At 38.0% G+C, this 14911-nt stretch overlaps 2 protein-coding genes across 2 annotated transcripts; one reads left to right on the top strand and one right to left on the bottom strand.

Moving 5' to 3' along the window:
- The first annotated feature begins 1163 nt into the window (after positions 1–1163).
- On the top strand, positions 1164–5346 carry LOC105157131 (hydroxyproline O-galactosyltransferase GALT6). Its single transcript, XM_011073438.3, has 7 exons — positions 1164–2375; positions 2878–3110; positions 3180–3470; positions 3572–3700; positions 3790–3963; positions 4595–4702; positions 4809–5346. The coding sequence occupies exons 1-7, from the start codon at positions 1532–1534 to the stop codon at positions 5016–5018; spliced, it is 1989 nt and encodes a 662-aa protein (XP_011071740.1). The 5' UTR covers positions 1164–1531; the 3' UTR covers positions 5019–5346.
- An 874-nt stretch (positions 5347–6220) lies between these two features.
- LOC105157130 (DDT domain-containing protein DDR4) lies at positions 6221–14815 on the bottom strand. Its single transcript, XM_011073437.3, has 12 exons — positions 13767–14815; positions 13548–13658; positions 10971–11057; positions 10827–10864; positions 10644–10725; positions 9597–9703; positions 9241–9397; positions 8287–8379; positions 7949–8072; positions 7709–7751; positions 7396–7584; positions 6221–7304 (listed from the first exon to the last, which is right to left on the bottom strand). Exons 1-12 carry the CDS (start codon positions 14316–14318, stop codon positions 6569–6571), a joined length of 2319 nt encoding a protein of 772 aa, XP_011071739.1. The 5' UTR covers positions 14319–14815; the 3' UTR covers positions 6221–6568.
- Positions 14816–14911: the final 96 nt, after the last annotated feature.

The following is a 14911-nucleotide window of genomic DNA, read 5'->3' as shown; positions in this document are numbered from 1 at the left end:
AATAATTACACTCCGAGATTTGGTATAATTACACATAAATCTCATGTGATTTAAAAAATTACATCTACCACCCTTGTGGTTTGCTTCCATCTAACAAACAAGTCTCTTCATTAATCAAAATTCATCAAATTTGTTTATTTTAATAAAAAAAATCTATATTTATCTCAATTAATTTATTATTGATTTATTTCAGGTCATATAAATCTTTTTATAACCAAATTACCGTTATATGTATTCACGCGTTAATGCTTGTGATGAGGTATGTCTTCATTGTTATAAGGGTAAGTTTGGTCGAAAAAAATTGTCGGACATGCTATAAGTCAGGGGTACAACATATAATTTCTTATTCTATTTATTTTTTTGTTAAATGAGCAAATTCAATAAATTTTTGGACTTATTTGTTATATAAAAGCAAACTTCAGGGATGCTAAATGTAATTTTGTAAATCATAGAATATCTATATATAATTACATCAAATCTCAGGAAAGAATAGCGTAATTTTCCCTATATATTATATCCACGTAGGAAATTACATTATTATTGCGAAAATAGTAGAGTTGTACATCGTGCATAAAAAGATGTACATTGCTTACATCCGAACGTGGATCTTGCCTCGCATGTTGCACCAATGCTTGAAAGTATTTTTTGGTAGATAACATAATAATTATTATAAATTAGATTAATATTTTTATATTTCAAAAAATATTCCTTAATAATCTATTAATATAAAAAGAAAAGTCCCTCCGCACTCATAAACAACTAATAATTACACCGGCCCACCAATTATTTGTAAAGTAAAAAATGTCCTTTATGATAAAATAACTAACTTATTCAACTTTTTAAAATTTACATTAATGTATACTAATATGAAAAGAAAAATCCCTCCACACTCGCAAACAACATTTAATAACACTGTCGCACCAATTATTTTGAAGTAAAAAATCCCTTCATGACAAAATAACTAACTTATTGAACTTTTCAAAATTTACATTAATTGATAAATTATTATTTTTTTTAATAATATAATATATTAATTTATATATTTTATTTTTATTTATAATATATTTTAAATTTATAGAAAAATATAATAAAAAAAAGGAATTTTCTTCAATACTAAACCAAAAAAGTGTCTGTTAAAATTTAAAAATAACTAAAGTGACCCACCGAGAAAAGGAGGCCTCCAACACCACCACCACCATCACTTCTTTCTCTCTCCTCTTTCTCTCTCTCTCTCAGCAGATACGTACACACCTATATATCTAACACCTTCATCTCTCTTTCTCCATATCTGTTGAGACGCGGTTGCAGCTATGTGGTGCTGACCTAGCGCTTTCTCTTTCTTCTTTACTTATTTAGTTGGGTTTTTCTTGCCGTTTCCTAAGACATTCAAGAAAACCCACGATTGTTTTTGGCCTTGAGAAGCACCGTCTTCTACCGTTTTTGTTTTTCTAAATGAGCAGCAACTGTTATTGAGGTTGGAGAGTGATATTTTTGTGTGTTTTTGGCTGGGTAGTTGTCAATTCGTGGAAAGATGAAAAGGGCGAACTTGGACCTGTTGTTTTCGGTGAGCCGACAAAGATCAACGCGGGTGCTGATTGTGATGGGGCTTTTCTACATACTTTTCATGAGTTTCGAGGTCCCTTTCGTGTTCAAAAATGGGTTGGGCTCGGTTTCGCAAGAGGGATTGTTTAGCAGTGGTAATGGGTTGTTGAATCCGAAGGCTTTCGCGCTGGACAGCGAGGAAAATTTGGAGGAGAAAGACGCCCCAGTTCGCCCTCTTGATGTCCCGTATAAATCGAGACCCGAGAGGAAGCTGTTTTCGAGCTTGAATTTCACTGCCGGCATTGTGAATTTGAGCCTCGAAAGTGGGATTTTGAAGGCTGCAAAAGACGCTCTCGACCTTGGGGGGAAAGTCTTGCGGGAGCTCGAATTGATCGGGAAAAATAGAAGTGATCGAGGATTAAATGGTGTTAATGGTAGTAGCAGCAGTAACTCTGAGTTCTGTCCGCATTCAATGTCGGTAACTGGGGATGAGTTTTCAAAGAAGGGGAGAGTGATGGTGTTACCTTGTGGGCTGACATTGGGGTCACATATAACGGTTGTGGGAATACCGCGGCCGGCCCACGCAGAGACCGACCCCAAGATTTCTCTGTTGAAGGAGGGGCAGTATGTGATGGTTTCACAGTTTATGATGGAGCTGCAGGGGCTCAAAACGGTGGAAGGGGAGGACCCGCCTAGGATCCTGCATTTTAATCCACGGCTGAAAGGGGATTGGAGTGGGAAACCTGTGATTGAGCACAACACTTGTTACAGGATGCAGTGGGGGACCTCGCAACGGTGTGAAGGTTGGAAGTCTCGAGCCGATGAGGAGACTGGTGAGTGGAAGGAATTTGCATTGTGGACTCTGTTTTTTTGCTTAGTTTTGATGAAGTGATTTGGCTCAAAACCCAGAACTAGAAATGCTTGATCTAGAGATGGGTATATAGTTATCATGCTCGTTTGATTTGGTACTTGGATAAAGTTGGGGTGCATCTGGGCCGGGGGTGGGGGTTTGATGGTTTCATGCTACTTAAATTGCAATCTTTAGGGGAAGGCTGGGAAAGCTGGTTACTTCATTCATTGAATTTGCTAGGTGATGGAATTTTAGGCACTACAGTAATTTAACAACTTAATTTCAATGTGATTATGTTTCATCTTTTTAAACTTTCAAAGGATGGAGGACACAGTTTTTCCAATCATGATAGTCTGGATTTTGGATGCGTAACTAGAATTTGGGATTACAAATCATGAACAAGTGCTGTGATCCTTCTACTATTTTACATCTGCAATACTATTGTGGCACTGCAAGTCATGAGCTATTTTTTGAACTTTCTTCAGTTGATGACTTGGTGAAATGCGAGAAGTGGATACGGGATGATGATAATGGGTCAGAGGAATCAAAGGCAACATGGTGGTTAAAACGGTTAATAGGACGAACGAAGAAGGTGGCTATTGATTGGCCATTCCCATTTGTAGAAGGCAAATTATTTGTGCTCACTCTTAGTGCTGGCTTGGAAGGTTACCATGTCAATGTTGATGGGAGGCATATCACTTCATTTCCTTATCGTACAGTGAGTAACTTACTTCTGTTTTTAGTCTCATAATTTCTCAGAAAGTGCTTAAGGTTCTGTTATCTTTAGGGATTTACTCTTGAGGATGCCACGGGATTGTCGTTGAATGGAGATATTGATGTCCATTCCATTTTTGCTGCTTCCTTGCCCACATCGCACCCCAGTTTTGCTCCTCAGAGACATCTTGATTTGTCTGATACATGGAAAGCTCCTCCTATTCCAGAAGGACCAGTTGAAATGTTTATTGGAATTCTTTCAGCTGGCAACCACTTTGCCGAACGGATGGCTGTGAGGAAGTCTTGGATGCAACATAAGCTAATCAAATCATCAAAAGTAGTTGTGCGATTTTTTGTTGCGCTGGTGGGTAAAAATTATTGGTTCATTGTAAAATTATAAAGATCTTCCTTACAAATCTTTACTTTTGGGCTGTTGAAACTAATCTTGAAGCCATCTTTGGACAGCATGCAAGAAAGGAAGTAAACATAGAAGTAAAAAGAGAAGCTGAGTTTTTTGGAGACATTGTTATAGTACCATACATGGACAACTATGACCTTGTTGTGCTGAAAACTGTTGCCATCTGTGAATATGGGGTGAGTAACGGATTGCTTAGAAGAGTTTGAGTTTGGATTTTTCTCTGTTTTCCCCTGCCCTGATTAACTGATAGGTTATGTGATTGCAGGTGCGGACTGTATCTGCAAAGTATATTATGAAGGGTGATGATGATACATTTGTTAGGGTTGATGCAATTATTACTGAAGCTAAGAAAGTTCCAGATAGCAGGAGCTTATACATTGGAAATATAAATTACTATCATAAGCCCCTGCGCAGTGGTAAATGGGCAGTTACTTATGAGGTAGTACTCTTAAAGCCTTTACTTTTTCTCTTTGAATAATTGATCTTTGATTTGTTTGGCATTACCTGTGCCTTATCTTTTATACCCTGTGATTCATCATTGTTCACATGCCAACCCTCTTTCTTCTCCTTTTTGTGCAATTTTCGCACAGCTCCATTATATCCTCGTAGTGGTGGTATTTACTCTGTTTTCAGTAGAAAAGCACTAAAAAAATGTCAATTGCCAATATGGATAATTATGCTGTGAATGGGGTCTCACAGTAAACTATGTTGGCCATAGTGTTACAGCGGACATGTAGTTAACTAGACACAATATGGGTGCAGCTTGTGTAGTTTGCAAACCACGATGGGGTTTATAGCCCATATGATTATACTGGTGCTCATTTTACTCCAAAGAAATACCACTGTCTCAAAACAGGTTTATACATCATTACAAACCCTCTTCTGTGCACTATGCCATGACTTTGAAAGTTGAGTCATCCAAGATTAATGTGGAGAATTCCTTTTTGAATTGGGTTAAATTGTCTTTCACATGATCTATATGTTCTTCAACTCATTAAGTAAATGAAAAATGTGTATAATGTACATGGTAAAGAGTCTTAGATTGTTCTTTTTCTTTTATGTCTGTTCAGGAATGGCCAGAGGAAGATTATCCACCCTATGCAAATGGGCCAGGCTACATCATATCATCTGATATTGCAAACTCTATTCTTTCAGACTTTGAGAAACACAAATTAAGGGTGAGGCTAAAATACATCAGTTTTCTCAGACGCAATGCTCTTAGTCTATGCCTTGGTAGAGTGTCATTTTTAGCAAAAGGTCCTTAACAGTGTCCTCGATTTGCAGTTGTTTAAAATGGAAGATGTTAGTGTGGGAATGTGGGTGGAGAAGTTCAATAGCTCAAGACCAGTGGAGTACGTTCATAGCTTGAAGTTCTGCCAATTCGGGTGCATAGAAGACTACATAACAGCTCACTACCAGTCCCCAAGGCAGATGATTTGTCTCTGGAACAAACTAAGACAGCAAGGAAAACCTTCGTGTTGCAACATGAGATGACATTTCTGGTCTTATGCATTAGCAACAACATAGCACCTGTATGAAAATGGGATGAACAAATTTTGCAGTTATAGCATGATGATACTGTAAATCCAATAGACTGGTTGGAGCTGTTCAGCGGTCGTTGACCTCTTAACTTTCTGGTTCATCTGTGGATGGAAGAGACTGAAGTATAGGGTAAATATGTGTTGTGAACAGCTCCATTGCGTATTCTATAACTTACCATAGAATCTTTAGCAGAAGAAATCTGAGATTGTATAGATTTTCTTCCGTTTAATGAGATGAATGATCCTAGACTAAACTTTTATGAAATGGTTCTCTTTACTCATCCGAGTTGCTACTTTGTGATTTCTTTAAGATATGGGTAACATGAGTCGTGACGGTTCTTGGCTCAAGGCCAAGAATTGGTTTTGAGCAGTATTGGAGAAGACAACAAAAATTGTGGTGCAGCAAGATTACAAGAAAGGATGTGGGAATGTGACATACAAGATGGAACATTGGTTTATTACTAGGAATATGACATTTTAGCCGATTAACTTTAAAATCTTGTCTTCTAATGTGAGAATTGCTAGCCCTTAAGATGTGAAATTAATTGTGGGGGGGGTGGAAGGTGGGTCAAGAGCATTGCCCTGTGCCCGGACCACATGGTCGTTTTCATTACAGGCAACTCCAGCACATTCCTTTAGCTGAAGAAACATTTGGATCATAACTATGTTGCTGAATAAGCAACGACAAGTCTTCACTACTTTTGACATTATTTGAGAAAATAGCTTATCCATAGTATATTGTAACTACCTCATCTAAATAATCATGACTGCAAGAAATGTTCTTTTCTTAAATCTAATTGAAAGATTGTCCAACTTGATCGCTGCAGTTCGACCAACACCCTAGGTCCATTAAGATTAATATCTACTAGATCATGCATTATGAGACAGACACTGTCATAATGCATCCTCATAATACGACTAAGTAATATAGTTAAGGCTGGGGTCTCAGAGGAAGGTCGAACGGAGAAACATATTGAGCTTTTTACCTGGAGGTAGAGGGAAGCAAGCTATTCATAACTCATGACTAGTAAATCAAACAGAGTTGCAAGAAACTAAGGAGCTGTCCAGAAGTCATCCATCATTACCTTACATAGATGTTTCCCGGGTCATTGGATGTTAAGCTGGGAAACACGCATGGTTAGGACGAAAAGTCCATAGAATCTAACAGAGAACTTACACTACAAATTATCAGTTAAAAGGTTATTGTACAATGGCTTTTAGATCAGAAGAGCAAATACTCTAACAAATTTCCCATCCATATCTCATTTCATGTTTTTTTTTCCCTTGTTTCTCCCTAAAGTAGGCATACTAAAAAATCGACTACATCTACATAACTTTCTCAAAATCATGCTGCTTAATGCAGGAAAATATTAGGATCTTACTTAAAACTTTGCAAGGAAGAATGCCCTCACAGCCACTTCCTTCATGGAGTGTTACCACATAATATGGTACAAGTCAGCTAACCAAGGGGAAAATACCTGCGCTGTTGGTGGAAGAGAAACTTTACAAGTCATCCGTATCTTCGTCTCTCATCGAGGTGGGACCATCATCGAATCCAGAACCAGGAGCAAGCTCGTTTAGATCAAGAAAATGTCTTTCTCTAACACCATCAGCTGCTTCTTCTCTGTTATTTGATTGTTCTGGAGGGTTGGTTTGCTTTTTGTCAACCATCTCCGGACACTCCTCAGGAGGTTCATTGGCATGGATCTCCTGCTTATTTATTTTCTCCTCAGAATCTTGGCTACCCGTCGATAACTCTGCATTATCACTCTCGTCAGAGTACTCATGTAATGCATTTGACTTCTCTGGCTTCATCAATTCGGTTTCTGATTCAGACATCTCGTATTGCCTATAGTTGATGCGATTTCTGGTTGCCCTTTTACTGCGCCTAAGACCCGACTGGAGGTCGTCAACCGACCTCAGTTTAGTTTCCCTCCTAGTGCGACCTGGCAATCTTTTTAATCTATGGGGCTTGTCACTCTCGACACTCGTACTTAAGGAATCATCATCTTCTTCCTCTTCCTCCTCTTCAGTATTTTCTTCATCCCAGTGGTACTCCTCATCGCCTTCTGAACTACTTGATGTTTTTCTCCTCTGTTTCCTTCTCCTTAGGTATTCATCATCATATACAACTTCACCAACTATATCATCATCACTGTCAAAATCTGCCTCATTATCTGAGACAGCCTCGACATACTCTTTCACCGAATATCTCTGAGGCCTCTGCCTCCGGCGGTTGCTAAGGCCATAAGGAAAGTGGAGTTATTTCACAAATTTATGAAGGAAAGAAAATTTAAACAAACTGTATTCACGAGAGGAGAATGGAGTACCTGCGGTCCAATGTCTCAGTTTTCTGATCATCATTCAATTCATCATTGTCGGGTGATTTTGGAGACGGAGCACTAAAAGAGTCGTGTCGAGAGTATTGTGAAGGGCCACCCCATCTACCGTTTGTAGAAACTTCCTGTTTCACAAGAGGATCTCTTCTTTCAAAAGGTTCTGGGGATGGCTGTCTTTTCCTGTTTGAGAGCAAATAGATACAGGGAAAGTATATGGCAAAAGAGTGAGAACTTCTGAATCGAATAAATGTGCAAATGCAATCTATGAGAAGTAGCAAAACTTCTGGGTGGCTGAAATTCTTACTTGGTGACCTTTAAAGCCTCATTAATTGATCGATCATAATCATCTGCACCCAAACAAAAAAAAGAAGGAAAAAACGAAAAAACTATTATCAGAATTACATAATTGGCATCATGTTGAAGCACACAGTTAGTACACTAAGGGTTCACATTTAAAGTACTTCGAAGCCCAAATGACTCAGAATTAATTAAAAAACAATCAATAAAAAACGATATGTAATGAGAAGAACTACACTGTACATACCAAAAGTATAAGTGACGGGCTTCCTATCGCGAAGAGAGCGTCCAGCACCAAGACCATCGATATTCATCATGCTATCAAGCATGAGTGCTTGTCTATGCTGTTTCTTTAGCAGTTTCTCCTTCCTCTGCAGAAAGCACGACTTAGTGCCAATAACACCAAAGAGAAGAAATATAGCCCATTCATATCTTAAGAAGTGGTTGTAACTGTTGGTCAGAGAAAAGAAGGATTCACAAACTGAACAGAGGTTAAGATCGATACACAAACTGAGCAGAGGTTAAGATCTGAAATAAAGAAAATGCCAGGGTATATAGTCTTTCAATCAAGAAACAGTAGACCACCTTGTGGACCTTCTCAATTTCAGGAAGCATGTCGTTTTTCAGTTTCTTCCCAACGGAAACCTCTGTTCTATTTTTACTTGAAAACAGCTTCTCCTGCAATAAGAGTTTATAAATCATATGGAAGAAGGCACAAAAATGAAAAGACAAGTGTACCAAAAGTTCAACTTATAACCAAAAGGTCCTTTAAAGTGTAAATCAGACCATGTTGCAAAAATGAGCTTTATGTCCTCAACAAAGGCAACCCCTTGGACATTCAAACATGTAAAGTTTTTGCGTTGATATAGGAGAGATTCTTAAGATGTATATACAAGCATACCCACATCCGAACATTCATCAAGATGGAATAGACCAACAAGCAGCTGGAGTATATTCCAACATTCAGTTATCATCCACCAGAAGTAAACAGGGTACCGGCATCAAATATTATACTTGTTCACTGAAGTGCAGTTCTTCCTATTTCCAGGATTTGTCTTAGATGCATCAACTCATAGATTCAGTCAGACTCTGTAATTATTGATTTTATGTTAATAATATGTTTAGTGATTTAGTCTGAAGGTCCATTTTAACCAGGGACCTTTGAGGAACATATGCAAGTGACTGTGTCAGCTAAACGTCACATTTCTCAGTTAGTAAATGATTTTTTAGGGTTTATTGAGATGTGGGGTGCAATTAAAAAGTTTCTTAATATCAAGTAGTCTTTGTTCAGGAGAAAACCTTCTGGCCTTTTAATATTTCGGATATGGACCCATAAGTATATTCTATATACAATCTACAACTCCTGGATAGTTGACAAAGACTTTGGTCTTCCTTCTGCATATTTTCCTGTGTTCAAATTTTGGCTGTTTTTACTAGTTATATCGTATTGCTTTTTCTATAGGAAAAGGAACAAGAGAAGCATTTAGCATTATTCAATGAAATATTAGCTGATACGAAGTACTGAAAACAACTACTTACAGAAACATCCAAGAATTCATCAAAATTAGTTGCAACTGCTTCCCACTGGTAAGACGAATGAGGAATTGGTGGAATATTCTTCCCTTTTCCTTTTTTCACCTCAACTTTCCTAATCTCTCGGTACAGACGATGGCCAATGATGGGATCATCTTCATACCTACATGACATAATAATAACAAACAATTTTCTATGAAGTTCACAGAGCAGAATATACAAGTTGATACATATGCAACAGGATAAAGATTCTCTGAAAAGCAAATCAAATTTATGCTCACTATTAGTGATTGAGGACCAAAATAAGCCTGCCAATACAAACAATAAACTGATGTACTCATTCAAAAGGATATACATATTACCAATATGAGACCCCATGAGAATCACCACCTATACGTTCTTTGCGAAATGCAGAAAGGTGAACACCATGTTTTATTGAGTCCTCTATATAGCTCCTTATATCTTCTTGCTGCAGAATGAGACGACACAAGAGATAGCCGATATTGGTGTTATTAGCAGTGGAGTGAACAAAATGAAGAACTAAAAAACTACAAAATCAGTAACACATTAAGAAAAGGATGGGTTGCCTAGTGAAGAAGTAGAGCAACAAAATGGAAAAACTTCACTTATAACAGATGTATACCAGAAAAATGTATACTCTCAAGCGCTGCATCATGGTCCGCAACTAGATTGCGCAAATTAGGAACAAGTAAGCAGCAATTTGCCTTAAAAATTCCTTTATGTTTTTTATGAAGTGCTCCATGGAAAAGCAATGTTATGAATTTCATGGGCAGAAACTATGTTCCTTGGAGGTCTACAGTTTTGAAATAATAATTAGGGATCTCTCACGAAATTAGCCGAACTTAGTAACTTTGAGGACAAACCTATTGATCAGCTTGCAAATACAAGTTCTTGTTTACCAAATTTTTCATTTTGAAATCCTAATACCTCCCTACAAACATCCTCATCCATTAGTCAAACAATAGTGCATTTATCCAGTTCAAAATAGAGCAAAGCAGAACAGATTCCATCAGGTTAACATGTAATAGACTGGTAGGAACACCTTGCATCCAGAACTGACAGAACTGCATTATGACCACCAATACAGAGAAAATAGCGACCCATATTGATGACAAGAATGAAACTTCATCTCAAAGAATAAAATAATCTGAGAATGCACTTTCATCAACCAAATATTAAGAGAATACTGAAAACCATGATTATCTACTGCACAAACAATCCAGGACTACTGCAGCGTACAGTTTCTAAAATAACTGTCAGGCTTAACACTATAATAACTCAACAAGGGAATGTTTTCAATTATTTTCATTATCAGAACAAAATGAAAGATCGGTCAAGAATTTGAAGATTACAAGAATTAGAGGAGAATATACTCAGGAAATTGGTACCTCAACACGGATATCACATAATGCCTTCAGAATCACCACTCTAACCCCAGGATCCAGTGTATTGTATGCTTCAACCTCAGCCCTGTAGAAAAACCCAAACTCATTAGCATGCACAACCTGTGTCTCCCATACACGAGTATAAGCACAAATATTTGAATTTCCTCAAGATACATTTGCACTCACCCATGTGATGCAACTATGGGTATATCTCCTTCAGCAACCTGCAATTAAGCACCAAAACCAAGTAAATCCAACAGTGCTGTAGCAAATATTGGCTGTACAGAAGGCATTCATCAAAAAGCTGTTCAAGGTTGAGTGATCGATTACCCAGTGCCACCAATCTCTCAATTTTCTGCACAAAACTGTCACCCAAGTACTGTGGCTGAGAGCCATTCTAGTGACAGGAGGAATTGCCTACAGAAAAAGCTAAAAGACTACATTAGAAGACCTCCTATGGCGTCAACAAGTGGCGTGTAACAAAATAATACTTCAGCAATTTCTGACAGAGGATAATAAACGTACAATTACAGACATGACCACATATAAAGAATAGCATGCAGATAGTTATAATGAACCACCAGACCATGCTACATTGATGAAACTTCTCATGCAAGAATGAACCCATCACTACCATCTTCATGAACCATAAAATGTTACTGAGTAGACGCTAAAAATAATTAATGAATTGCTAGCATGGTCAAAACTTAAATAGACAATTAAAACACAAAAGGCAAATCACTGAAAGCAAGTACCAGAAATTGGTCGGCCAATAATTCCAAAGCCAACCACCGGATATGACAAGGCTTCATGATATTTCAGACTGTTACCAAAAAGTAGGAACAGCGAAGAAACCATAGGATTGCCAGTAAACTATAATTAATTCTATGTCATTGGCCTACTTCTTTTGGAAAGAAGGAAAAATAATATTTTAGCACAATTCTTGCTCACAAGAAAGGTAAAGTAGTCTCCCACCCTCAAGTCAAGATTATGTGCTAAAAGCCTACTTATCTCTAGTCATCACTCATCCTGTCAACAGAAAAGTTTCACTAAGCTTTCAGTTATACCAAAAATTTCTCTCCTAGTTCAAAAGTTTTCAGACAACTCAAAACCATAACCTACTTTCTTTACCTAATGACCATTTAACATAGTAATTCAAAAACCAGCAATAGGCGAAGACTACATCTCTGTGCAAGTAGTTTCACACCTACCCACAAATTTGACAATCAAATCATCATGAAAAATGCTATGCACCAAGAGCTTGGTAGTACCAAGTACTACAACTTAAAAAAAGGACAATACATCAAACCATTCAGTATTATGGATAATGGCTTCCGCAATAAACTTTTGCCAGACATTTAAGAAGAAAATACTTGCAAAAGAAGAAGTCCAGAGATGGATCTTTAAAGTTGAAATATATATACTATGATGGAAACGCTGTCCAGCATAATAGTAAAAACAAGTAACATTTTGGTCATTTAAAATAGTTCGTCTAAAGTGGCATCTCATCATAATTTGAATGCACAATCTATTGAAGACCAAATATGACCCAGGTGATACCCTAGACATCCATTTCATGCAACAGGAAAACAAAATTATTCCTCAAGACCAAAAGTTGTTCACTCGAGAAAATTCCCATGCTCCTTAAGTCAATATATTTTTATTCACACCCTCAAAACTCCAGGATTTTTAAAGATACAACATATCTTCTAGAGAAAATCTAATTAACTCCTTCATAGATATAAAATTGGCGAGGTTTTATTGTCTACTTATTACAAACAAAGCACAGGAGCGTGGACTTACTATTTCTAATACCTCAACACCTTCATTAACAGCACAATCTCCAATAACGTCCAGTCAGAACGAAATCCATATCATGCATCTCAGCAGACATGAAAAAAGGGACCACAAAGCTACTTCCCTGACAAACATTTACATAGTATAACATCTTAACAGATACCAAAAACCCACCCACCTCACTTTCCAATTACTGTTGCTGAACAAGCTCGCTCAAATCATGCTAGACCATTCTCGCCACATTATGCATGCTTCTAAATAGTACATGCCAGAGAATTGTTTTGCGTAAACATTTCCCAAAATCCAAGTATTATAGGACCTTCTCATCTCATCAGGATGCTGAGAAACAGGCATAAGTCTTCCCCAGAGGTATAAAAAGATAATTACCAAGAGAACCAGTGAGGACATAATGATTGGCAGAGACTAAAGGGATCTCCATCACATGAGGCATATACAAAAAAAGTATATTGCTACTTGCCATCCTGTCCTAAACTACACTCGGGAACTACCTTCGCAAACTTAATATAAGACAAAGCATAGCATATAATGTAATGGTATGCATTGCAGGAACCACATGAGACAAACAAATGCAAAAGGCAAATAGCAAACCGCAGAAACTATGAGAATCAGCACAACATTTATTAACATATATGGCCATGAAAACACATCCCGCCAAGATGTACTCTTTTAAAAAAAACCAGCATATATGTGCATGTGTGTGTTTATATATGCTCATGCAGATTGCAGAATAAAATCAATACTTTATCCATATATGTCATCCAACAAAGTTTCCATTGTCTGAACAAGTAACAAAAAAAAGCTACACTAAATTCTCATCCAAAAGTTTTTTGAACTCAATGAAAAGCCCAAAATGATAGCTTGCATTTAAGACATCTCACTGCTACAGAATATCAATTAAAGCATACAACCATGCAAAATGCCAATGCAGCACAACAAGCTTTATGTAAAGGCATCCAAAATTTTAGAAACCAGCCATACCAACAACGGGTATTATAAGCTGAAATAAAGGGCAATCAATATGCCTCAATTCACAAATTTGCCTATGCAGGCGTATAAACTTTTATTAAGAAGGAAGCAAATAGCACCAACCTTTAACAGAGGCATATGTACATCCCCCAAAGTACTATTCGGAGTAATCAAAGCTGTTTCAAACTCCTCCGCAGAAAACTCCACTTTAATATTCAGTAAGGGCCTAAACACCTACACCTCACAACACAGAAAACATAGATTAGCTCCAGAACCGCCAAGCTGCACATAAAGCTCAAAGCTTGTTCATTTCTTTATCCTTTTTCCAAAGCTCATACATACATTCAAGAAATTGAGAATAGAAGCCAACTGCCACATGGACCGTATATCCCAGCGCGGCAACTGCGACGGTTCCAACTCTCCAACCAACGGCGTTACTATCTTACTGCATTGCAAGCGTGATGAAGGAGACCCATTCTCCTCCTCCTTCACTTCCTCCTCTTCCAACTCCTCCTCCTCAGACTCCTCCCTTAACAGCCTCGCTGCCAATCTTTCCCTCTTTCTAGTCTTCTTCTTCTTCCTCTCCACCTCCGCCATTGCAGCCTCTGCCTCAGCAGCCGCCTGCATCCTCGCTGCAGCTCGCTGTGTGCACGCCCTCGACGGCCTCTCCCTCCTAACCACTACACTATTACTATCATTGTTTTTACTAACACTGCTATTCTTTACACTATTCTCATTCTTGGTGTTACTTTCGACATGGGTTCTTTCATTCCCGGGGTCTTTGGAGGAGTGGTGTTTAGGGGACTCGATCGGCGAGTTGTGCTCAGGCATGGCGGAGGGATCGGGGGCAGGAGCGTCTACGCAAGGGTTACATGGGAGATCAAGGGCTTGCATTGAAGTAAAACCGAGAATACTCGTATCGAAACAAAAGGGCAACAAGAAAGCCGGGTTTTTCAGAGCAACAAGAATGATAACAACAATACTGAACAATAAGAAGCTGCAAAAAAGGTGAAAAGGGCATAATCAGATACTCGTAATACTCTAACAACAATTGGTACACTAAACATGAAAATATACAAATGGGTTTTGGACTTTGTTTTTAAGTTTTCCAAGTCCCTCTGCGCAGAGAGAATTATGGAAGCGGAAAAAGGGAGAAGAGAGGGACACAGTGGGGAATTGAAGAGAACTGGGTTTTGTGAATATGCTGATGGGGGTGAAAGGAAATGGTTAAATTTGGGTGGAGAAGGTAAATTTAGGGATTTTCAGCGAATAATTTTAACCTAGAGAGTAAAAATTTTGCTGGGTTTTGATGCTTTTCTTGAATGGAGTTCGAATCGAGAGGAAAATCCGAAAAAAGAGTGGGATTTGTGGGAACAGGGAGAGAGGAATTTGTGTTAGATTTTCATCATAATTTAAACAATCTTGTACGTAATTACGACGCCGTATCACGCTTTTCTTTCCTGCTAAGAAGATTTTAGACAAGACTT

Source organism: Sesamum indicum, linkage group LG3, assembly GCF_026168435.1.
Source record: "Sesamum indicum cultivar Baizhima isolate 11 linkage group LG3, ASM2616843v1, whole genome shotgun sequence".
NCBI lineage: Eukaryota > Viridiplantae > Streptophyta > Magnoliopsida > Lamiales > Pedaliaceae > Sesamum > Sesamum indicum.
The sequence above is the reverse complement of the archived record's forward strand: the minus strand, read 5'-3'. Positions and strand labels throughout refer to the sequence as shown.

Coding starts and splice junctions, on each gene's coding strand:
- LOC105157130 (XM_011073437.3), bottom strand. CDS start 14,318: ATGCAAGCCCTTGATCTCCCATGTAACCCTTGCGTAGACGCTCCTGCC. Junction 7,752..7,948: donor GCCCGTCACTTATACTTTTG/GTATGTACAGTG, acceptor GTTTGGGTGCAG/ATGATTATGATCGATCAATT. Junction 7,305..7,395: donor ACTGAGACATTGGACCGCAG/GTACTCCATTCT, acceptor TTATGGCCTTAG/CAACCGCCGGAGGCAGAGGC.
- LOC105157131 (XM_011073438.3), top strand. CDS start 1,532: ATGAAAAGGGCGAACTTGGACCTGTTGTTTTCGGTGAGCCGACAAAGA. Junction 3,111..3,179: donor CTTCATTTCCTTATCGTACA/GTGAGTAACTTA, acceptor TGTTATCTTTAG/GGATTTACTCTTGAGGATGC. Junction 3,964..4,594: donor AATGGGCAGTTACTTATGAG/GTAGTACTCTTA, acceptor ATGTCTGTTCAG/GAATGGCCAGAGGAAGATTA.